Genomic DNA, 26,343 nt, shown 5'->3' on the forward strand with positions numbered 1-26,343 from the left:
AGCACTTACTATATATAATATCATAAGGCAGACAAAAGGAAGAATTCTATATACGTAAATTATTGAAGAAAAACAACTAACAATAACAAATTCAACAAAACAATCGTAAAAAAGACATCTAGGTATCTAACTCTGATTTAATAACACTACAGTACATTTAAAAACATGTCTATTAAAAAAAAATTAAAACCATAAAAAAAAAAAACAGACATTAGATTGAAAACAAAAACCCACATCACTGTTGATATAAAAGGAGGGGGAACCATTATATGAAGCAAAGACATCATTGAATAAAATTTTAGAATTCTGTGTTAATTGTTGAAGAAAACTAACAAGCTCCAAGAACACTGATACAGAGACTGTAAGGGAAGACGTATACTTGGCCTAATGTTTAGAGATAGAAAAAGACAAGCAAGATCTCAAAGCTAAAGTAGATGACGTAAGAGCATAGAATGTCAGCGGCCAGTCTTATTGTATGACCACGCTAACGGTCGGCCAATAAGATTTTTCTATTTTAATGGCTCTCAGCGGTTAAGACAAGATTCACAACCAGACCAATATTACCTGACTGGTTCATGGAATTAGGAAGTGTGGAAATGTTCCTTTATCAAAAACCTAACCCTTTATCCTAGAAAGCACAGGAATATATATATATATATATATATATATATATATATATATATATATATATATATATATATATATATATATATATATATATATATATATATATATATATATATAAAATCACGGGAAAAGAAACAATTGCCTACGTTGTCATTGTTTTCATTGTGGATTTACATGATATATATATATATATATATATATATATATATATATATATATATATATATATACAGTATACATATATATATATATATATATATATATATATATATATATATATATATATATATATATATATATATATATATATATATATATATATATATATATGTATAATTTCATACATCTACCATATTTAAGGAATTAAAATTTTTTTTAATAATTACGATTCTCCTGACAAACAAACAGTACACAAACTCAAAACAAATATGTCAGTGTTATTAGTCATTACATATGTTACCATAATATGAATATTCCATAGGGTCACCAGTGTCAATCGTTCTTTTACGAAGACTGTATTGTATAGAACATTTGGAGGGTAACACACAAAATATACAGGTATTAGTTATCCAAACCTAGTGTAGATCAAAATATTCCATTCTTTGATGTTGGCATTCTTTCTTCACTCTCCTCACAAATTTAACGTTTATTATATTACAACACGAAGCAATTAATGCCAGTAAATGAGACCACAGCTACAGGCAAACTGCACAACCATAAAGCTTTTTCATCAACATCCTTTAGACTAAATACTCTTACACGAGCTTATGAAACTTTCAGATAAAACCTCATATATGTTCTAATAGACAGTGAATCATTTGTTGATTTACATAGATAGGTTGGCAGTACTACCTGACACATCAATATATAATAAATAACATTCAAGAGAAATACATAACATAAAAACGTTAGTCAATACCAGTTCATCACTCATCATATTCTGTATGGAAGCTGTGTGAAGTAGCATGGAATGGACAATACTTGTGCCCATGATTTTGTTTGCCAAAGAAAATCCATTCATCCAACTCATATTCAAGTCCATATGAAGGAAAAAAATTGCATTCAAATAAAAGGTTTCTCGCCAACAAGATACATTACTGAGCATCAATACCACAAAATGCCTAAGAACATCCAATGGTGGAGATAACATTATCCTAAACCGTATCATGTGATCAAACAGGTAAGTAACACATGCTAGTTGTTCAAATTGTTAACTATTTTCTAGGCACTGGATGATAAAACAGGTAAACCAAAACAGAAAAATTAGTTCATGTTGCTCTGAATCCAGTTCAAGTAATAAGACACTCTGGTGTACACTCCAGGAAGGTTCGCATCTGTACAAGAGCCAGAGCCAAAGGATACTAAGCCCACCTGCACGTATTTGCCAGAACCTGGAGGAAACTCAATGATGGATGGGCCTCCACTGTCACCCTGCAGCGAGAAAGAGAAAATAACGGAGAAAGATTAAAACAGGTAAAACTACTCACTAAAACAGAGTATACTTCTACTCTTGTTTTGCTGTTAAGACTAGTGTCAAAAAAGTGGAAGTTGGGAATTACTTGTCCTAATGACTCTTGGAAAAATTTATTTAGGTTAGTTTTGCAATATTAAATTTATGGCAATGTTTGGTGAGCCCAGTATCTACTTGGCCACCATACCACTCTTATTATAGGAATGTTTTATTTGTTATGATAAGACTACTATTGTTCCTGTGTTTACAAATTTAATCTACAGGATCAAGAGATAAGATCAAAACAAACATCATATCAAATTCATTAGTTTATTATGTAATTGAAACAGTTAACTGACCCTACTGTAAGCACACTGAAATGCACAATATTAGTACTAGAATTCTTTCCATCTTTATCCACCTAAAGAGAGCAAAGGCCATCAAACATATCTGAAAAAATAGACACCCATAACAATAAATATGTCATCATGTCACTCAATAAGATGCCCCTGAGTAGTAGTGTTGCACCAGTGAATGAAACATCCATACTTCTGAGCTTCACAAAGATCAACTTACATTACAGGAATCACCATTTGTTGAGTCCATACACAACATGGATGAGACAATGAAGCCCGTTGGGGAACCTTGTTTGTTCCAGCGCTGATCGCATAGTGAATTGGTGATAATCTTGGCCTGGAGGTGGTGGAGCTGACTCTGAAGGTTTCCATTCTCGTCCCTGCCCCACCCTGCCACAGTCGCTTGTTCATCCACCAGGTTTAGCTCTGCTTCAGATATTAATAATGAGTATGAGAGTGATAGTGATGATGCTGATCCTTAATGTTACAACTGTACAGCTATTAATAACAAGAGCATACAGTTAATATTAATGTAATAATGGTAATAATAACAGTATCAACAATGAAACGGATAGAAACAGTAATAGTACTTATAACTGTGTTCATTATATATTCGTACACTGTATTGTACTGTAATGCATCTTCCTTCTGATAATAGCTTTGCCTTTTGTTTTGTTTTTCCGAGAGGAACTGTACCAAGAATTAACTGGTATCCAGATTTGGGCATAAATATACCTTGTTACAGGTCTGGTATAGTGATACTATACAGTATTCTAATAGGGTCAAAGATCAACATATGCACATAATTTTTGGTTTTCGACCCAGTATGTTGTCATGTGGTACTGAAAAGGTAGACGTGTTGCATTTCAATTGTGTAAGTTGCTTACATCAGAAAATTAAAACAAAAGCACTTATCACCCAAGTAAGGAAAAAAATAGTCTTGGGAATTTCTAAAAGTACAGTAATAATAATAATATACAGTAATTATAAAAAAAGGCATAATTACACACACAAAAAAAATAATAAAACTCACGGGTAGAGGGTAGACAAATTTTTTGTATATCCTGAGTGAACGTAATAGTTTTGGCGAGTTTTAGGACGGCTAAGTCGTTCTGTAGGGTGGTGCGGGAGTACTTAGGATGTACCGTTATCTTAGCTATGACGGCGTTTTCACTTGGACCATCATTCTTGGTTGACAGGTCCCAGTCGCCCAAAGAGAGTGTGAGTGCATGGGGACGGTCTTTGTATCTAGGAAATAAAAAGTAGATTAGGCAGTTGTGGCTTACAAGGAGGAGAATATTGTATATACAGGTACTCCCCGACGGGGTTAGGGACCGACATCCAGGTCGTAAGTCGAAATAGTAGTAAGTCGGAAATGCTTAAATAACACACAGAAAATAAAAAATTTGGGTCTCTTTTTCTTCTCAGCACCACAAAACACTCACTTTTAAGCTTCCTAGCCATTTTAAAGTGAATTACAGATGAAAATTTTGTCTGTGTACTGACTTTGGGACTCAAAAATACATAATTTGACCAAATTTTGGTATGACTGAGGCAGGTCATAAGTGTGGGTGGACATAAGTCGAGTCGGTCGTAAGTCGGGGAGTACCTGTATATACTGTACATGGTAGAATCTGTATAAGGATTTGTTTCTGGATAAATGGGGTATAAGTCATCATTAAGAGGTACTTTTACTAGCACCAGAAAAATATATAGTCGTTATAGCAGAATTTTATCTGGAAAGCCAAGTATTACACCGTATATCTTATCTGAAAAGTTAAACAACACACGTCATGTGGTATTGGTCTTGACGTATTTGGAAATGTTACGAGAGATGAACTGCCATGATGTATACAGTAATTTGTTTATCTTATTTGCAGAGAATTAAGAATATATATACTGTACTGTACTATGCCAACCTACTATATTCTAAAACAAAAAATACTAAGAACACATGTACTGAATAATACAAAGGGGAATCTTTCATGGTCAAAAGACATTACAACTTGGAACTAACATACACACTGACAGAACAATCACATCCTACTTAAATTGCCATAATACAAAATAACCAACATGAAGTCAACAGATAAAACGTTCACTGTTTCCCAGTTTATTCTTCACAGAAAAACCACTGTAACTGAAAAAGGTGAAGAGGCTCCATGATGGGTATTCCTTAGTTAAATGTAAACATCTAATTAAAAAAAAACTATTAGTGCAGAAAACTAATACAGCTAATTTGTTTGGATTAAGTTGTAAGATCGTGAAATAATGTGAGATTCATTTACTTACTTTTTTGACAGCTACAAGTGTGATCTCCTGTTAATCTAGTCCTGACCAACACTGGAATATATTGTAGCCTATTGAGGTAAATTTTAAGTCATTATCATCACTACTTTAATCAGTTATTTTTACCATCACAAATAGTTATCATCACTTACGAGGAGACACAGTGAGCAGCGGTGAGAACATGCTGGTCGCCGATGATGGAACCCCCACAGTGGAACCTTCCATTGGTCGTCATAGCCACTTGCCAGGGAAACTCGTAGATCCCTGCCACTTGACCGAAGGTAATGCGGTTGGAAAAGATACTGCGTGGTCCTGTGTCTGTCGTGGAAAAGAGAGGATACCTAAGCGAAATGAATATACTGTATATTACAATGCCTGAAGTAGGTACAATAAGGAGTTACCTGGCCTATAACTAGCTGTGTAACATTCTCATTAGAACTACCCATTCACTAATAACTGCCACTGCAAAATAAGTGTATGATCTATTATCAAATACCTATGCAATTGAAAAAAAAACATTAAGAAAGTAAAAATGAACTTACAAAAGCCAAAAAGCGTATCACTAAGGTCTGGTCCTCCCCAAGATCTGGTGTTGACTATTCCTGTGAAGGTTGGCACTGAGCTAGCCACAACACCCTGTCGCATTTCTACGTCCCCTTGTTGCACTTCAACAGGAGACTTATTTGAAACCCTAGATCTCTGAGTTACAATTTCTGTTCTGCGCCTTGTATTCACAGGTCGGCGACTTCCACTTTTGCGTCTGCCAGTGAAGGTCACCCTGTCGGGGCCTAAAGGACCAGTAATTCCAAGGCGTCGGGCTGCATGCTGAAAGGTGACAAAAGAAAAATTAACCTATTTTTTTCTTCTCAGTATTGCAGCAGAGGACAGACAGGTAGCTCTCCTCACTTTATCTGGGAGCGGGCAAAGAATCTCACGGGTGTTCTGGCACAATAATTCTTCAAAATGTTGCTTAGATCCCTGATATAATGGGTCACATTAAAGATGGTTGAAAGGTATGAAGTAACAATTAGTTCAGAACTATAATTCACAGAGTAAACTAATAATTTACCAGTGTACACACAATCAAAAAAGTATCTGCACATTTTATGCACCAAAGATGATGGACATTGCAAATTGCCATATATCGCTTGCTAGTGACATTTCCTGTTTTATCCACAGTAAATATAATTATTATATGTACACTCAAAAGAAAATATGGTAAAGGTGGAGGAGACGGTTAATAGTAGAAATTATGTATCAAATGGCACCAAAATATCTGGGGATGCTCTTTGCTTACTAAACATGAAAATGAAAATGCACAGAACCTAACAGAACCTGACCGAACCAACCTAACCTTACCTAGCTTCCTAACCAGGGGCAGAGCCCCTCAGACCCCCTGGCACAATAAACAGAAGAACTTACTTTGATATCTGGTACTAATGAAAACAATTTTCGTAAAGCATTTTTGTGGACATGAGAGCACGATTGGTTGTTGCACTGAAACTCATATTTCCTCTTCACTGTCTGTTCTCTCTGTATTTTGAATGCTTGCACATCTTCCCAACCAGTCCATGTTTACAGATGAGCTCTTGGAGACAGATAACTCGTGATACGATAAACAGCGAGATGCCAAGACGCCAAACTATGAAGGGGAAATCAAGATGGCTTTCTTGCCTCCCCTTGTGGAAGAACAATAAGTATACGAACATACAGTTCACTTATTAACCAATGCTAATCAAAAGAAATTGGAAATGTATCAAAAGCCATATTACTGTATGGGAATCAATTCCAACATTATGATTCTCATCATTTATACACACAAGAAATTGTACTGTAATTCAAATAAAAAGTTGTTGTATCAATTTTACTAGTTAATATCATCCAAAGAACAACTGTGTAAAATATGAACAAAATCCGCATACTCCTGGTGGTAAACGTCTGCTCCACTATTACCGAAAACATATTACTCATGCGAACAATATGTAGCTTGGTTCAGGTTGGTGGTTAAATTGTATCATAGGATAAAAGTAAAAGTAAAAGATCATTTAGGAAATCACCAGACCCAATGTGTACAAATACTTTTTGATCGTGTGTACAAGTTCTCATATAATTCACGGAGTAATTGACGCCTTGCATAAACCAATCCAAAAGAGGGAAGGAGAGAGTGTAGTGGATTCCTCCCCTACAAGCACCGAACCTTCTCGAATTCCCCAGCCTACACCTCCAGCGCCTCCCACGGAGCGGGGGTCAACTATCTACCCACGCCTACCCCCGCCTTATAAGGCCTGACACCGCTGTGACCAGCCTCTTTTCTACCCAGTGCCACCAGCAAGCAACACCTCCGCGCCAGCCGTGCGGCTGCCGCTCCCGCCAGCGACCTTGGCGTTCCTCAAGCCGCATGTCCCTCCTCTGGGCACCCTCACCACCCAGCTCTCTCTACTCAACGCTTATTACCATGCTACCTACCCAGCAACAAGCTGCATTGTACATCCAATACAATATGTATACAGTGAGCACATTGTGAGTTTCCTTTCTCCATCCCATCCTGAGTGTGAACCAATATCTCATAACCCTACAAGAGCACATCCCCCTCTAAACCCCTTTGGTTATTAGAGAACGATGGCCATTAAAGGTACAGTGGTCTTTAAAACTCCATATTCATTACCACACTAAGGTTATTAAAATATTGCTTCTTATTATATTGATTATTGCATCAAGAGTGTTTGCCCATTACTACTCAGTTGTTATTCAACAAATTAGTTATTACAAACACAATTGTCATTACATCCATTACACCACAACCATCATGACATGGATATGGCCATTATAAAACATTGGTAATTATATCATCATGATCATTACAGCAAGGTGGTAATGATAACATAAAAGTATAGTGAAAATTAATGGAGTTGTCACAATACTTACCCCTCTTGTGCCTTGGTTGAAGGTCGGACCCCTGGTGCCACATGATCTGTAGCTGGTGCTGGGAGGGGGTGCTGGCGGGCCCACAGCTGCAATTAACCCGGAATTATTTAGTCCATTCAGTGCCACGTTATCGATACTCAAGCATGAAATTATAATTACAGTATACATCAGTTTATAAATAATTTCTAATCCTCACTGTTACAATGAACATATATGACTGTAAAGTAAAAAATGTAACGTTACAACCCTGCCCGGAACTACCAAACAGGGCCCTCTGCTGTTTTGGGAGGGATTACAGAAAACAGCGACATGATAATCTCTTGTGGTATCTACATTAATTTTCAGTAACTCATTCGATATTTACTCTACCAAGCATAGTAATAATATGGTTCTTGGAACTGATTTGCTTGGATGATTCTTTAATTGTTATTTTCAATATCATTATCACAATTTGTTATTTTCACTATCATTATTGGGAACATTAATGTATTTAGTTATAATTAGGATGGGGAGGGAAAGACACAGAATATACCGGTAGATATTTCAAGACCTGGTAAAAAACGAAATTGTATATGTATATGTATATAGGCCTATATATATATATATATATATATATATATATATATATATATATATATATATATATATATATATATATATATATATACCTGACCATTGTGGACCTGGTCTCACCCTCCTCTGTATATATACACCTTGATTTGTATTACTCTCTCTAGTCTGTACTCACCCCTGAAGATGTGAATTACACGAAAGCGCTTGGGAACTTCGTGTTTTCTTCTTTCCTTGTGGTTATCAGCATATATATATATATATATATATATATATACCTTGTATGAACCTCCAGTGTGTGTGTATACAAAAGGATATCTAGCACAATTTTTATCACAAACGAGGTTTATCGTCTGTAGGTGGATCATAATTATTACTATGTTCAGTAACACTTGTACAGCTACCTCATGTTGCAACACAGTTTGTCAAGGGTAAGTGTGTGTGTGTGCTACCATTGTGTCTCTGGAATCACATGTTTTATTTTATTTATCCTCATTTTACTTACTAGTAGTAGTAGTAGTAGTAGTTACTATTCCAATTCCACCACCGATGCTTCCACTGCCTCCACTTCCTCCACCGCTGCCTCCACTTCCTCCACCGCTGCCTCCACTTCCTGCACCAGTGTCCCCAATGAGGCCTCCACTTACTCCACCACTACCTCCACTTCCTCCACCGCTGCCTCCACTTCCTCCACCGCTGCCTCCACTTCCTCCACCGCTGCCTCCACTTCCTCCACCGCTGCCTCCACTTCCACCACCGCTGCCTCCACTTCCTCCACCGCTGCCTCCACTTCCTCCACCGCTGCCTCCAGTTCCAGTAATGAGGCTATCAACTTCTTGGATTCCCTCGAGGTTCTCACCCGTAAAATCTCTACAGAGGATTTGTGACACCTTCATTTTCCATTTGGTGCTCGAACCATAGGAAGAGTTGAGGTGCAGCATGACCTCATCCGACTTGAACTCGTATATGTCTGTGGCCGAGAACCTTTTGTTTACTCACACATCTTACACGACCTCACTCTAAAGTACCATTTCTTAAAGCTTCAAAGAGAGAGATAATATATTTTCATATGTTTTAGGTCTCATTAAAAGATCATTGGTCACCTTATGTGAATCTAGAGTGGATTAATTTGGATCACATGAAGATTAGACACCCCAGCTTATTTAACCTGATGATCAAAAACCCTAATGCTATGCCTAAGGAAGTTTGGTTAGTTTTTTTTACAGGAATTAGCCCACCCAGGCCACTGATAACATGTCTTCCTCGTATGAACCTCCAGTGTGTGTGTGTGTGTGCACTTACAGGTTCTGCCGGTAAGGTATCCACAATAGGGCTGGAGTTTGCCGTTGTAGATGCCTGTAACATGATAAGTCACGTCCCTGCAGCGGCCATTCTTCGTGGTAGGCAAGTCAACTTCAATCATCTCCACGCTGTCGGTAATAATGATAATTCAGTAAAATCATCATACAAGTTTGCAATTGATTTTAGCATGTATATAAACCATACAGGTATACAGTTCGGCTTGTGTGTTGACATAGTAGGTTAGCGGTGTACATAGACAGTGGAGGTATACACAGTTCCCAAAGCACTGAACCTAAATAGTATACACCTGTACATATTCAACAATAGTAAACAGTAAGGCTATTTGGCCAAGGATAACAATGAAATAGAGTAACTGCAAAAATAAACATAAAGAAAGGTGTGAAGATGAAGAAGAGAGTCGAGAAGAGGAAGAAGATGAAAAGACAGAAGATGAAGAGGAAACATATAAAGAGGAAGACGATGAAGAAGAGAGTCGAGAAGAGGAGGATAAGTGTCTGCAAATTAAAATAAAGAGTTTGAAGATATGAAGTTCTATATCACGAGTCTGGGCTACTGCTCAGAGGGCCTCTTGGTTACTACTACTCAGAGGGCCACTTTTGGTTACTACTACTCAGAGGGCCACTCAAGTCTGTAACACCAACAAACATGACCAACTTCTTGTTTTTATAATGTTATTACCGAGCTCCAACAAATAAGGTCTTCAAGAGGATAACAAGGTTAGTAATTACACTATTCTAACATTTAAAAAAAATTATGCGAGATTAAACCGTGTGTTGACCAACTTACCTCACTGCGCAGTATTCTTCGCTGTGCTTGATGACCTGGAAGGAACACGTGTCCTGCAGTTTGTCCTGGAGCGGGTACTGCACGTTCTTGAAGTACGACACCTTCTGCGACGTTCTTTGTCCGCATGTACGGTAAACTGAGCAAAACACAAATATCTTAGAGATGTTTATAGCCATTTTCTGTGCAAGTAAATAAGGTATTTGTACGGTACAGTACTGTTCAATGAGCACAATGAGCCTTCTAAGACAACAGAGAACGGTGTACCAGTAATTAAATTGTAACAAACAAAACTTCAATGAATTAGAAAGAAATGATAAAACTAGAAACTTTAAACACAAGAGGAATGAAACAAGACTAGGGAGAGGCTCGCAATAATACAGTAAGCTATACAGGTACTAATTCTAGTCCTGAGAGAAGCACAGAAATGACACAAAACAAGTGACTATCAGTTAAATTGTCACTTATCTGTACAGTATATAAAAAGCATCAAGTATGTTTGCTTGTTTATTTATTTGCTTATTGTTAATTTGTTTGGTTGTTTGTTTGCTGGCGTGGATGTTCACTACACACGGCTATAGTTTTGAAGGTAAGAGCTGAAATTTGGTATGCTTATTTTTTACATGTGCAGTTAATTTTATCCAAGAAGGAACATATTACGTGGCTGCAACTTGTCAGAAGTCACAAATGAATGATTATCCTGAGAGAATTAAATAAAATAAGTACTAAACAATGATGAAACACAATCAAATACTTGTAATGCAAAAAAAAAAAAAAATATGAAAATACCTTACAATAGAAAACAAGAAATTCAACTAAATGGGAATCAAATACCTAAGTATAAAGTACATGAAATAAGGAGACTATGAAAAACTCCTATGAGACAAAGATAAAATAGCAAGAAATAGGGATAAAACACAGACAAAAAAAATAATGAAACGGTAAATTCCACAGAATACCATGAAATGAAATATGACAAATGAAAACAATGGGGGTCATTCTAAGCAGCATATTAAGAAGAGATTAGGGTCAACAAACTGTACATTGCTTGTCCCTGTCTTCTCCTACTAGTCTAGACCAGTTAACAGCATCACTGACCCCTAACCCCGGCTGACTTTTTGTGGCTTTGAAGTACTGCTGGAATGACTATCACTGGGCTCCATTTAGTCGAGTATCACCCAATCTAACACTTTACTGCCTGTATACCAAGAAACTACGCACACGGTATTAGTAATGTTGTTGTTGTATCTCGGTAAACATACAGTAAGCATACGTTTTCATTTCCCACCCAATTTTTATTTCGTAATCTGGTAACCTGGAGGACATCAATACCCTGTGTGTGCATGTACTCCAGAGACGAGCTAATACTGGACGTGATGTTGAGAGGAGACAGAATTAAGGTAAAGAGGACAGTACATATAAAGTTAACAAAGGGATGTTTGAGGAGGGAGAGATAAAATGTAGATGGTTAGAGGATGTATAAAGCTGTAGTGATAAGTAGAGTGTGAAGAGAGAAGGAAGGGAAATGAAAGGTAAGGCAGGTGAGGATAATTAAAAGGTGTAGTGGAGTCACCATCAAGAATCTGTCTAACAGTTGGATCATGGGGTACAGGGGAGAGATCATGGGGTACAGGAGGAGGATCATGGGGTACAGGAGGAGGATCATGGGGTACAGGAGGAGGATCATGGGGTACAGGAAGAGGATCATGGGGTACAGGAGGAGGATCATGGGGTACAGGAGGAGAGATCATGGGGTACAGGAGGAGGATCATGGGGTACAGGAAGAGGATCATGGGGTACAGGAGGAGGATCATGGGGTACAGGAGGAGAGATCATGGGGTACAGGAGGAGAGATCATGGGATACAGGAGGAGAGATCATGGGGTACAGGAGGAGAGATCATGGGGTACAGGAGAACTACAGTGACAATGTCAACACTAATTTGGTCAGATGTATCGCCATGCCTCTAGCTAGTTATAAAGACAAGCGTGACTGAGGACTCTTTGAGAACGTAGCGCAGTAAGACTCACAGAGGCAGCACAGTCCTTCTAGTCCGGAGCAGAAGTTGCCGAAACTACCAGCTAGCGCTAAACACTCAACCTCGCCGTAACAGCTGCCCATCTCGTCTTTGTAGTTACATACCGAGTTGCCGAATACATTGAGAGGGTTTAACAGTACTGCAAGGAGGTAGACAGAAGAGGTAGTTTATCATAATTTGTAGAGGAGGACACTGTTGACAGAACTGTTTACCTTGTGACAATAACTAAAATTTAGCTAAATTGTACAGACTTGGTAAAAACAATGTCGTTCAGATGACAGGTATGGTCTAACATAAAGTGATTAACAGATGTATTTGAGCAGCTAACTAGAAATCAATAGATGTAGCCTACATTAATACAGTAAGAACACAGATACACTAGTGACACAGACAAGGGAGTGGTATACAGTAGTGTTAGTGTACAAGGAGAAAGACCTTACATCTCGAGTGGCTTGTCGTGATTCTTCCTGTGTGATAGAGGTCCAGGTCAGCCGGCAGCTCCGACACGCCCTCTACTGCCAACCCGCACCACCACCTGCAGCGGGTATCAACTGGTTAATGTGATAGTGTGAGGTGCATCAGGTGGAGAGAGAAAGAGAGAGGAAGAATTCAGAGAGAGAGAGAGAGAGAGAGAGAGAGAGAGGAAAATTAGAATGCAGAAAGTAAGGGAAGTGGAGGGAGGGAGGAAGGAGAGATGAAATGCAGAGGGATATATATATATATATATATATATATATATATATATATATATATATATATATATATATATATATATATATATATCAACATCTCAATCCTGGCGGGTTGAGGTGTTGATTGCATGTAGAAGTCCGCGTGCTATTAATGATATATATATATATATATATATATATATATATATATATATATATATATATATATATATATATATATATATAAGGAACTAAACAGAGGGGTTAACAACACGAAATAGCCTTAGAAACGTAAATACACAAATGTATCTTCCCTTTAAGGACACGAAGAGCACATTAGCATCTCAACCAGAGGGTCTACTTGCCAACCATCACATCCCGCATGACTTTCCAAATCCCTGACCACCAATACAAACTTTTTCCTACATTATTTTTTCTTCTAATATATATATTTTCTCAGTCCCTATACAATTTTCATGTCATACAACCTCAAAGCACTCGTTATCATTCATCTATAATCTAGAAAACTAGTCTGTACCTGGATGGGGGATTTAATTCAACATTAGACTGGTTTTGTGGGAGCATAAAACCCCCTGTATACTGTAGACATCCCCGCACCATGACCCAGCACCTTCATGGCTGTCAGTGTTCACCTCACCTCACTCACCATTTACAATAAAGGACTCATACAAGCCTGTTTATCATTGGTTTATATTAATCCTTCATCTATCTTTCACCCTGTTAAGAGAACGACTGTCTTGCTAAAGCTGTTAACTATGCTGGAAGACTAGATTTTTCTGATAGACATACCTGAAGGAAAGACCTGTATGACTGAACATTAAGAAGAAAACTGGTCTTTCAAGTTTAATGTCAAACAATCCTTAACCCCGAGAAAAACTATATACATCAATAGTGTTGATATTACTGACACCGTGACATTAGGCTGACCCTGGTTATATAACAAGCACCGTGTTTCGAGGTCATGATATGTTAATTGGAATAACTTATATTTCTGTGGAGGATAAAACGTCAATACTAGTAGGGAGTTAATCCTTCCTTTGGGGCCAGGATAGTTGTGGTGAATAATATTTTTTATTAATGACCCCCCCCCCACACACACAGCTACACATGAGAATTTACTAAGATACGAGTTCAGTTTCTCCCAAGACGCTATCGAATTCACTTAACTTCCCCTCCTCCTTCCCCTTCCCAGCCCTGAAGGTGAGTAGTGGGCAGAGGAAGGTTAAAGGAGGACCCAGGATATTGACCCCCACCATACCTGCCTAAAATACCCCAGTGACACCTAATACCATCCTGGCCAATAGCTGCTACACTACACCCACAACTACACCTTCCTCTACACCCACATCTACACCTTCCCCTACTCCATCTCTACGATTTCACCTGTACTGTCATTTATTCATTTACATTCCCATATATGTACTGTATATTTGTAACGCGGGGTTTCGAGTATTATCACCGTATTCTCACATGCCCATTTTTTGTTATTCAGTGTGGTTTGTGGCGTCACTGTAGCCATGAGAGGAAGTCACAGCCAAATCTTCTGTATTTACATGACAACAGCGTCACAGTCGTGTTTACCATTCAGAGAGAGAGAGAGAGAGAGAGAGAGAGAGAGAGAGAGAGAGAGAGAGATGGGGGAGGGGTGGAGGTGGTTTGGCTGGCAACTATAATTACGAAGATATTTTGAAGTTGAATACAAGTGTTTGTCCTGATATTTCTTAACGAATACACAAGTTATATATACTCATTATATTCAACACTTAACAAGGGGTATAGCAACAATTCATTATACTCAATATTAAACATACAACATCCTAAAGTTCATAGGTCAGTGATAGAGACAGAGAGTTCACTAGCCCTTGTACACAACAGTAAATAAGAACACAATCGGATATACGCTTCCTGGTGGCGAAACAACTTTATGGTGTAGCAGCATCCAAGTATAGGCGAAGTAACCCACTAATTACTCAGTGTTAAGAATCAGATGACCACCAGGCAACAGTACAAATAATATCCTCTGGTCTGACACAACACTTAGGCTCCAGGATCCTCATATCAACAAGAATACTGAATTGTTGTAGTTGAAAGAGACGCCGGGGTAGAAATACTCGTAGAGAGAGCTTGTAGAACCAGTCAGGTGAACCAGGACGTGGGAGGGGAAGAGTGGAGGTGGGGCAGTGGCGTTGTACTGTACCTGTGTGTGGGAGGGCGGCGTGGTGACCGCTGATAGCACAGTATAATAAATATGTGTAAGAGGGAGGCGTTTCTGTCATGGGCAGGGCGTGTATACTAATCACGAGGACAGACACACACAGGAGTGAGTAAATGGGGATAAGAGGAGTGAGGAGTTGAGATAGCAAGGAAAGGGGTAAGAGAGCAAGATAGTGAGTAGAAATAGGGAGGGGGAGAATGAGGAGATAGAGAAGTTTAATGTGAGGGACAGGGAGACGGAGTGGCGAGGATAAGAGGCTAGGGAGTGAGATGTTGTTGGGGGAAGAGTGACGGAACCAGATTTAAGTAACACACCCTCCAGCTCTCAAAGGATGATATACTGTACTGAGAATAACGTAGAAAAATTAGTTCACCTGCATAAACATCGTAATGAGACACCTCGAAGCCACAAAGTCGCTCATACGTGGAAATAATCACTAGTGTACATTAGACAGATGTAAAGCCACTGCATTTCAAGAGAAGGCCTGGTGTCTTCTTTAGCCAGCTGTCCAGTACACGTTAGTATATCGTATTACTGCTCCTCTTAACACCCAGTCTCTATCATCTTCTTTTGGAAATATAATCTACATCGTGTCAGACCTTGAAAGAAAGTTGGGTTAGGTTAGCTTATAACGTTACGATTTGTTTTTAGGATATAAAGCCTTGTCCCCATAAACCTCCTCCACATACGTCAAGAATTAAGTCTCCATTTTTTAAGACAAGAAGAAAGAATAATGTACAGACGGGTATTCTAACTCATGTCTTATTAAGGTGGGAAGATGAGTGTCCAGAACACCTACGTTGCGTAACACCGTCCCTTAACCACAACAGTTAACACATTCTTGGAAGATGAGTCAACATCCTTTAGAGGCTAGAAAACAGCTAACCTCACTCCACATACCCGCAGTACTACTAATAATATCAGCTGGCCACCGAACTACCACCGAGGCCTTGTCTTGCCTTACAGGGATGACTTCTGTAAAGACGACAGCAGCATACATAAGGGTCTACTGGAGAGAGAGGTTATACTCTATACCAAAGGCATCTCCTATCATAATACATAATTTTAAAAAGACCGTAAAATAACATACAATAACACTACATTAGGTCTTATACACTCACTTAAGATAACAAACGCTATCATCCGTCACAACCTCAAGGGAACATCTTTTCCCCAAAAAACTGAGCCGCAAGTTTATGAGAAATTAAAATTGCGAGAACTTATGGATGAATGACGTATGGATACAGCAACAGTTGAGGTGATATTTCAAGACAGTGATGTAGGAAGCGCCCATTATCCATTTTTTTTCCATAGACAGATAGACAAACACAGAAACAGACAGACAGAAGGACTGAAAGGAACCCAATATAGTTCTTTGTATACCCCCTGAGCCAATGTTCCACCTAGCTTGTTTTGTACCACCTGGGATGACGAAAGATGCTACTTATCATCATAAGCCTTGTATGATGAATGGCCAAGGTGGGGGTGGGGGGTTACTACTGTCTAGCTATCCTCTTCTGGAGAGATTTATGTTAAGCATTTTATCTCTCATTGAAGGCAAACCTGCAAGTCAGGTCGCTGTTATTGTGGTGAGAGGAACAAGCCCGTGTAATGACGAAGTCGTTTAATTTGTAAAGATATCAAGAAGCTAATAAGTTTTTCATAAGCTCTCAAGAAGTACACATAAATAGTTAAAGAGTGGTGGTGGTGGTGGTGTTGGAGGTGGGTAGTGAGGTCTTCAGAATAAAGAATTGAATAAGTTTGCCTCGCCCATTGTACAGTTAGACTTCACCTCACGTTCACTTTATGCACGTTCCTTTATGACACGTCCTTTAAACACGTTCACAACACACACACACACACACACACCTATAAGAGTTTGTGCAAATATCACTCGAATACTTATTACCTATTGTCCTATTCAGTTCAATAAATCAATAGCTGAAAAAAGTCTGGTTCCAACAATACCGATACCTGGAACTGAAGAAAGGGTCCCTCTCTCTCTCTCTCTCTCTCTCTCTGGATACTCTTAACATATTGGCAGATTTTTTCTTATTATTATCATTATCTTATTATTATTATTATTATTATTATTATTATTATTATTATTATTATTATTATTATTTAGTTTGCCGGACAATAACCTTTAAGCTATGTCAAGTATTTCCTTCCTAGACTCTATTGTATGTCAACAAACACTAAAGGATGTGCTATAAACCCAACAAAAATTCCAGTATATTATTTTCGAGGTAGACCATGTGTAAAGTGGAATGTTTTGCGTGTCAAAAGGTCTTACTGCACCCTGTAGAGTCGCATGTATATAAAACACATTCTTTTACACTGAAAATTATTAAGATCTGAACTGCCCCGTCCGAGGCATTGCAGAATCTCCCCTTGCTCGCCCACGATTAAAGACAACTATTTAAATTTCTGACAAAGGGTATCGAGTATCCAAGTTTTTTTTTAATGTTATGTTACCTAATAATAACTACAGATTAGATTTATACGTTTATTTTAGCTTTATAAAGTATTATTAGTGTACGTTCGAAAAGCTCATTCTCATGCGTTCATAACCGCATCAAGCGTAATCAATTTATAAACAAACTCTCTTCTCTGAGTACTTTATTATTACTTAAATAATTATAATTCCTCTATGGAAGTTATTTTAATATTTTTTCACTGCCAGATTATCCCTTTCGCATCCATGACAAGCGATTTTTTTTTGTCTTTGATATTGAGTTTCTTGGGCGTGTTGCCGACTTAGGAAATTGAAAAAATTACAGCCAGGGAAGCGAGGTATATAATATTCTCATTTAATCTAGTATCCCTGTCGAATCAATCATTATTACCGATATGACGAAATCTAAAATGGCGGAGGTAGAGGAAAGGTAGAATGACGCAGTAGAATGACGTAGTGAAAGTCATCTCACCCGGACATTGCCCAAAGTGAAAGGTCATAGCTTTTTTCTTGAATTACACGATACAAACACCACACTAAAAGGTGTGTCCCTCAATGTTGTCAATGCCTACGTGCCTCCCTCCACCCCTACTGTACCTGTCCCACCACACCATATCACCTCCTCCACACCCCACTGTACTTCGCCACGCCTAGTACATAGGCAACCCTGAGCCTGGCCGCACTGTTTGTAAACTTTGTGGTCAACCGACTCTCACACCCTCTTTCACCACATCCTCATTTGCCCTATGACCTCCTCCTACAGGTCCCCAGCCGTTACCAACACCTAAGGGGGTGCCCAATAAACTAGCCCCCTCCGGGGCAATCTGTAATCTGTTACCAACATCTCTTCCCTCCCTGACCAGATATCCCTCCTCCTAGTCACAGGCCTGGCACTTGACATTATTAGGGACCTGCCATACTTTGCCATAAACAGATAAATTGTACCGGGAATTTTCTCCCCACACACTCATCATTCTGTCACTTTATGTAACTTGCTGACAAAACCCACGACCCTTCAGGCCTTTACGCCCTTTATGCATGAGTCACAAAGGCAAGCATGAACTCCGCATGCTTCCCAGTTGGGCACTGTAAACGCTTCTGCGCTTCACCTTGCACAGGATGTAAGGGGGTGCCCAATAAACTAGCCCCCTCGTGGGCAATCTGTAAAAAAATCTAATGTCCACATCGAGAGAAAGACTTTATACTTTCTAGTCGACGGTGAATATTGTAATAAGGAAATGGTTGTCTGTTTTGAAGTAATAAGTTGTAAAAATAAAGTTGAGTTTGCGAGTGTTTGTGTGAATTGAATTGTGGGATCGTGCAATAGTCCATGCTTAAGTAACATTAGATAATAACATTACTACTACTCTATCTTCCTCGCCACTAATCGGCCTGTTAGCTATTTGGACATGTCATTGCACGGTATGTTTAAAGTCAGTTTCCAAAAGTTTATAGACGATGTAAGAAAACCTAAAATCATCCCCATATAGCCAAGTTTACCAAAGGTAAAAAATGAACGAAGGTGAACTAAATATTTGGAAGTCAAATGAGATCTTGCAGTACACAGCCGCTGGAGTAACATCCTATGTCGCTGTAGCCAAATACTACAGCTGATTTATCCAAAGGTACGAACCATTATATACAAAATTTATAGAAAAATGGGGAAAATAAATTTATATATTGGAGTTCAAAAGTAAAGGAAGAGGTAAGTGGATATGAGGTTAGGCCAAGCTCTGTCTAACGGGACTGCCAGCATGACCAACCCGTTATATGCTTAATGTACCGGTTAAGTCTGGTGAAAATACATGAATTCTATAACATGCAAAATGTATATTATATATTTGTATTTTTAAATATATAAAATTAGATAATGATACAGATGGTGAATGACCTTGACAATATTTATTCAGCAGTTTAATAAAATTATTAATTTTGATGATGAAATTACTGAACTTAGAAATCATTATGAAATAACAGTGTGAGCAATAAAACCATTTCTCTTGATAAACTGCCACTTGAGTGACGTGTGAATCTGGAAGGGTGGCCGGGATGACGAGTGGCAGAAGCCTCGTGTCAGTGACATCACCTGACCCACATATCACCTTGTCTTGAAGAACAAAACTTCATGGACCACTAAATTAAGTGTTGTGCTAAATTACACGGTGACTGTAAAACTGTTGTTGTTCGTACAAACAAGATCTTACTATCCACCAAGTGTCCAACATGCGTTCATTAGCTCAGTCAACATGTCGACCTTCACGTGCGATAATAACAACTTTTGGTTAACATAAAAAAAACACTAATTCTAATTATCTTATAAACAACTGAACTGCCTTAAAGGATACTGTACAGTCGGATCACATAAATGCTTTTTAACAATCACCCATAAATTAAAAAAAACAAGTACTGTACTCACAAAAAAAGAGCCGAAAATAGCATGGCAGAGAGAGCCATGTTGTGCTGTGGTTCTCCCAAGTCCACACACACACTGAGCCACAACTGTTGCCCCTGGTCAACCTTGCTCCCTGGGCGGGCGCTCTTGACCGCTAGTAACCCCGGGTGTTGGTGGAGACCTTGCGTGGGACGCCCGGGTGACTACACACCCTGCCACAGACTGGAGGCAGCTGTCTTCCCTCCTCCCTTCTCCACTATGATGGAACCCCACCACATTTCCGAACCTACACACATATCTCTACCACCCCCCCCCCCACACACACACTTCCACCACGCTCCCTAGCCTGCTCCCCTACACATACCTCTATCCCCCTCTCTAACCTGCCCCTTCGCACACACGCGAGCTTTTTTTTTTAATAATTGAAAAAATAACCGTCTTTTTTAATTCCCCTTTCTCTCCCTCTCTCTCTCTATCTGTTTCCAGCCTTTCTCTCTTTCGTTGTATTTAGACAATTAGCCAACAAACCATTGCGCCCAGGTTGTAACAGTTACCAAACTCTTCAATAACGTCTTCCTTCCTGTGTTATGTGGGTCAGCGAAGGTTGTGCCATGGCTTGCTATTACTACAACTCCTCTTAACCTAGAAAATGTGTTTATTTTCTAAGTTCTTCATATGCAGTGAAGAATTACAGATTTTTTTTTATCTCCAATACCGCAATCACGACCCAACTTGTTCCCGACACGGGTTTCTTTCATAATGGTTTGGACAAGGATCATATAGTTTTTCTTTTTATCCACTATTCAGGACTAATTTGTTAGGAAACTATATGCAACTTTATACAAGGAAGGATTTTTTAACTCGTGTAACTAACTGGTGGGGAACCTCATGGGCACGACAGCTGCATTACGAAGAGGGATCACTTGTCCGCCCACTGCTCGTCAACACGACCTATTTGGAAGCCATGAGGCAATAAACTATTATTCCTTCACCTGTGTCTCGTGACCGGAAAAAGCATCACAGACAGGTTTATTCACTCACTAGCAATATAATGATACTACAATAATCCAGGCTTAGATTTATGATGGACATTATAATGTGACAGTATCAAAGGCTATCGGAGGCCTGAAGGATTCTTCCTTGGTCGTACATTATAAGTTTGGCTGAAGCATCAGTGTACCTCTCCTGTTTCTTTGTTTACTACACCAGTGATTGTTCATTTATGTTCCATATATGAACTTATAAGTGCTAACTCAGACGTTAGCCATGAACTAATTACGGTACTGCACATACCGTATATAATTAGTACCCAGGTACCCTCAGCATGTGCTCCACAAGGCGCCTGGAAAAGGAATGGGTGAGGCACATAATGTTACGCTAATTGAGGATAATTGTGAAATAACGATTTGTTTTTAACTTCTGACTGGCCATAGAGGATCATATACATGAATAGCTTCATACATAAGCTAACTTACTGTAGCTACTACAATTTGGCTATCTTATGATGGTTAACGACGTCTTAAATGAAACTGCAAATTTATCATAAACGAAAACACGTCCATTATCTTTATTTGGCAAAAACATCTGTTGCTTCTTAAAGTTTAATCGGCGACTATCCTTATTAAGTGTGATACACACACACATACACAGGCGCGGGAGTGGAAAACGTAGTTTGATAATGAAGAGGAACACAGGAAACCACAAGCATCAAGAGTGAGTTGTTTAATACAATCGCCTAATGTTTCGAAACATTATCTATTGCACCCATAGTAGAGCATTAAGGGACAAGTTCTAAAGTATTTGTGTATATTAATAATAGAAAAAAATATTGAATATAAAAAAATCACAAACAATAAATCAATGTAAACAAAGACGGGATAAAAACAGGAGACTAGATAATCGATTAACAATGTCTAACACACTAAACACACAAAAGTGAAGAGGTGAAAGAATAATGATAGCGGCACACAAACCTTAATTCGAGAAACACAGTAATTCACAGGAAGCCATAACACTGATAATAGGTTTAAGTCGATATTGAAAAAAATAAAACCTTCCATGGTGGATAAGTGTCTCGTTTCTGATCTTAAAAACTGAAATGTTCGCGTATGAGAACGGGTGATCATGTTGGTGGGCGTGGTTACATTTAGCCGAGAGTCTTTTTGTTTTGTCAATATACGCTGCCCTAAAGCTTGCACACACACACACGACAACTTGGGCTGGGAAATAGAAACACGGACAGAGCAAAGCATTTTCATCTTGATTATACCACGAAGATCCTAATAGTGAAAAAACTTTTATATGTTCACGATTTTCTTCCCCAGTGATTACCAGCATGAGTCCTGTTAATTATTGTGCATATTTATACAGGATGTAAACAGTTAACAACACCAATATAAAGTATAATGCGAAGTAAACTTTTAACGTTTAGGTTTCAACACAACTTCCATCATTCGCGACCATCTTAAATCCGATTCTCCAATTAGTTCAAGACATTCTGCCAGTTGCGGCCGAGTGGTTTTATGAATTGTATTATGTGGTCTTGCTACTGGGTTCATCCCCAGCATAATGTAGTTTTGATGACTAAACAACATATTTGACATGCCCCACAAAAAAAAGTTGTCTAATGAGGACACAAGTGAGGGAGCGGACCAAGAAATTGGTCAACTTCCACCAGTTGACAAATGACGGCAGTTATGACGACACCTGAGACTTTGTACTTTACCTGTAAAGTTGTCATCCGATGTTAACACTGACCGCATTTAAAATTATGTTATATGTACACCCAAAGTTAATAATCCTTAAAGTTACAAACAGTTTTATTCCAGTGGTAAGCTAGTTAATATGAAATAGAAAAGAGAAAAAATTATCAGGACTCACAGCGTATCTTTAACAATCAAAATGGTTTATTCCTGTAGAGTTCTAGGTGAGTGCGGATGACGTTATCACAGCGTCATATCTGGAACATCCTGGCGGGCGAGTTGCAAGGTGTCACCAAAGTCAGTCCCACCGCCGAAGAGAAACTTTAACACTTGTGGTACAGAGAATATTAACAAATACTTCAACAGAGAGAAAATTAAATATCGTATAACTCACATAATGTTATGGTAAGGCGCAAACTTGTTACAAACACACGAACTAATTAACAATAAAAACTAACCACAGGTTATCGAAGGGAGAATGAGAATCTTGCTTCACTTTTATGGATAGACAACATGAAGACGAAGGCATTGCTTTTATGTAGACAGTTGATAATGTATTAAATTTCTAACAAATATATCACAGAGTTGTTGTCAGTTTCAAAGTTCTGTTTATCAGGGCACCGGGCTCAGCCCCTTGTTACTTTCAGTACTCCAGACCTCGGTCACAGTGAAGAAAATTACACCTGCGGAAACACTTCAGTGTTTGCAATTGGTCATCACCCAGATCTTCAAATGAGAGAAGAAATCAATATAATGCTCATTAGAGAGAACTTTTACTTGTTCCGTACAATCAGAATGAAGAAAATCAAAACACGAAGCAATATTAGACAAAATATGTCATCGGACGCAAGGGAGTCAGTACAGGATATGGGAGTATTAATGTTTGACGAGATGACACCCCCAGACTGCCCAGAGAGCACAACAAGGTATACATCACTTCGACAAAGATGAATGCTGATGATATGTGGCAGAAAAGTAATGGCTTTAGAGAGAGGTAACGAATAAGTGCCAGCAAACTGTGCGTCATTAAGCGGGCTGTAGTGGTTATGTTGGCCTGAGGTCTGCCGGCAGCAACATCCTGGTTGACCAGGTAATTCTTCAGAAATTTGGTTGCCTAAAGCACTACTGTGGTAGAAACTCCATCCTCAACACTTATCAAGGTAAACACCAGATAACTATATACACAGTGATGTCTATCTTCAGAGTCAAGGAAAGAAAACTATAGAAGAGACGTAAAAAGAGGATTTAAATATTGGTCGTAGTCGTTGTGTTGGGCGGTCATAAGGCTGGACAGTAGGAAAATTTTACAGGAGTCCCAGATTAATTTTTTTTACACCTTACTGCTACTCACTCTGGGTCTCACCCTGCCAAGATTCAGCCATGTATCCTGAACTTTGGCAAATAGTAATGAGACTGAACTCTTGCCCTGCTGTATCGCTCACCGTATTACTGTAATATATGGCAGACATATACTTAGTTACTAATGGTAAAACGATCACCTTGCATGAAAACAATATATACACACTGGCGCTCCTCTCATTCCTCTTCACTGTGATCCATCTGTATAGTATTCATGACTTCCCAAGGTTCTTTTAGTCGACTTTGAGTGAATTATGCGGTAAACTCTCGTGTCTCAAAATTGCCTGTGCTGTACAAGAAAACTAAATCGAATCTTATTTCATCTTTATAATTAGTTATGTAGACGCTGATACACTGTAGGTGGATAAAGTAGGTGTTGTAACATACTACAGTAGTGTATTTGTAAATTAACCCGTGATATTTGCGCGCGCGCGCACGCACACACAGTGAGTAAGATACAGGATGTGGAGATTAAAATTTATTAAAAAATATAAAACAAACAAGATAAATAAAAAAGTCACAAGACGTTTAATAGACACAACGTGGTTTATATACAGTAAACCACATCAAATTTTCGAGGTTCGGTAAATATTTGTGGAAACTACGTGCAAGTCATTAATGTGTAAAGTGTAAAGTTAACAATGAGAAGATGATGCCTTACACAAAAATAAAGAAAACATTCATATCTAGTATAAAACAGCCTGATGTACACTACCCCATGCACACTACGGCTGTCTTAATTTCTTACCTTATATAAACCCCAGTAATACCATAGACCCAGACAATGGTGGTTGGTATCATCGCTCTTGGCAAGATGGTCAACATTTCTACCTTGTTCTGGATAAACAGATATAAACACACCCACTATAGTTCTTACTTCATGTTGCTAAGATATCAGATTAATTTTTTGGGCTGGAAGGAGACTATATCTTGAGAAATAAAGCAGATGTTTGGCGATATATACAGTATTCCCTCAAGGTACACACATTTTGATAACTTGGGAGGAGACTGAAACCAGTGACGCCGACGCCCATCTCTGTGCATCCAAGCGAGCGGGGTTTTGTGATGCATTCGAGTGGATGTCTTTCAAAGTCGATAATTCTATGAAACCATCGTAAATTAGAAATGAAATATACGCATAATTATCTCGAATTATGAGAATCACACTGCATTAGGTATTTGTTCCTCACAGCACCACCGTTCACCACGCCGTCACAATCTTTTCCTCGGTCACCAGACACAACCTATAACATCATTTTCTCATCCACCCTAGCCCCAACACAACTTCTTTCTTCATCTTCTATCACAATTTTATACTTGACTATTCATTCACCAGGTTTATCTAGGTGCTGATAGTTAATGAATACATCTAATCACAATTTATGCCTCTTGAAAGACTCGTAAATTAAAGCTGCCATTATACGTTCTTCATAGTATCAATTTTTTATGGCAAGATAGGATGTCCTTTTTTTCATCTTGGACATCTTCATTATTTGCTAAAAAAAATCTAATGAACACAAACTCTTCCTTAGTCTATCTTAATTTGTCTTGTTCCCATCTATTATAAGTTAAATAATACTTCTTAACGAGATAACACTCTTTTCGTTCTCACCATATATGCGTGCTGACATGTACTCAAACCCTCATCACTTACACCTCGCTTCCTCACATGGACAGACACACATATGCCACCTTACACCTACACACACCTGTTATACTGATCCAATCCCACACATACTTGTACGTACACGCACGCTCACACACAGGCACACGCAGATATGGGGAAGAAACGGAGGAGAGTTTTCCCAAGTGCCTCTAACCTTTTATATAAACAAGAAGAAGCAGGGAGGGGGCCAGTAGGAGACGCCCTGGGAGAGGTGTGTTGCTGACTGGGAATAGATTATCCAAGGTTCGCACGATCAACATTCCTCGTATGTAAAGATATAACATGCGCCTAAAACTTGAGGCATTTGCTTGTACAATATCAAAATCAGACTTCGACTCTATCTTAACCAGATACGTTGAAATTATCTGGTTTGCATACTATGGAGTGTATGGTAGGTGTAACTTTTACTTTATTCTTGGAAGTTATTTTGTGTTTTGGTTTACGTCAACCAGTCCGGTGTGTTCTTAGATCTTTGTATATGAGGAATATTTATGGTACG

The 26,343-nt window shown here is 38.6% G+C and overlaps 1 protein-coding gene across 4 annotated transcripts; it reads right to left on the reverse strand.

The window, feature by feature from the left end:
- Window positions 1-963: 963 nt before the first annotated feature.
- Window positions 964-25,187, reverse strand: LOC121864154 (serine proteinase stubble-like). Of its 4 annotated transcripts, none has more exons than XM_042363119.1 (12): window positions 24,927-25,186; window positions 12,801-12,895; window positions 12,353-12,499; window positions 10,327-10,462; window positions 9,520-9,647; window positions 8,723-9,187; window positions 7,648-7,733; window positions 5,265-5,547; window positions 4,875-5,040; window positions 3,467-3,681; window positions 2,654-2,862; window positions 964-2,058 (listed from the first exon to the last, which is right to left on the reverse strand). In XM_042363119.1, exons 1-12 carry the CDS (start codon window positions 25,001-25,003, stop codon window positions 1,891-1,893), a joined length of 2,175 nt encoding a protein of 724 aa, XP_042219053.1. In that variant the 5' UTR covers window positions 25,004-25,186; the 3' UTR covers window positions 964-1,890. The 4 variants fall into 4 exon arrangements, with proteins under 4 accessions (XP_042219053.1, XP_042219054.1, XP_042219055.1 ...); XM_042363120.1 differs by having other exon boundaries at window positions 2,654-2,859; window positions 24,927-25,183; XM_042363121.1 differs by lacking the exon at window positions 24,927-25,186 and adding an exon at window positions 20,142-20,343.
- Between the last annotated feature and the right edge of the window lie 1,156 nt (window positions 25,188-26,343).

This window comes from Homarus americanus, unplaced genomic scaffold (genome assembly GCF_018991925.1).
Source record: "Homarus americanus isolate GMGI-L3 unplaced genomic scaffold, GMGI_Hamer_2.0 scaffold26351, whole genome shotgun sequence".
Lineage (NCBI taxonomy): Eukaryota > Metazoa > Arthropoda > Malacostraca > Decapoda > Nephropidae > Homarus > Homarus americanus.

Coding starts and splice junctions, on each gene's coding strand:
- LOC121864154 (XM_042363119.1), bottom strand. CDS start 25,003: ATGTTGACCATCTTGCCAAGAGCGATGATACCAACCACCATTGTCTGG. Junction 9,648..10,326: donor GAAGAATACTGCGCAGTGAG/GTAAGTTGGTCA, acceptor TATTACCGACAG/CGTGGAGATGATTGAAGTTG. Junction 9,188..9,519: donor ATACCTTACCGGCAGAACCT/GTAAGTGCACAC, acceptor TCTCGGCCACAG/ACATATACGAGTTCAAGTCG.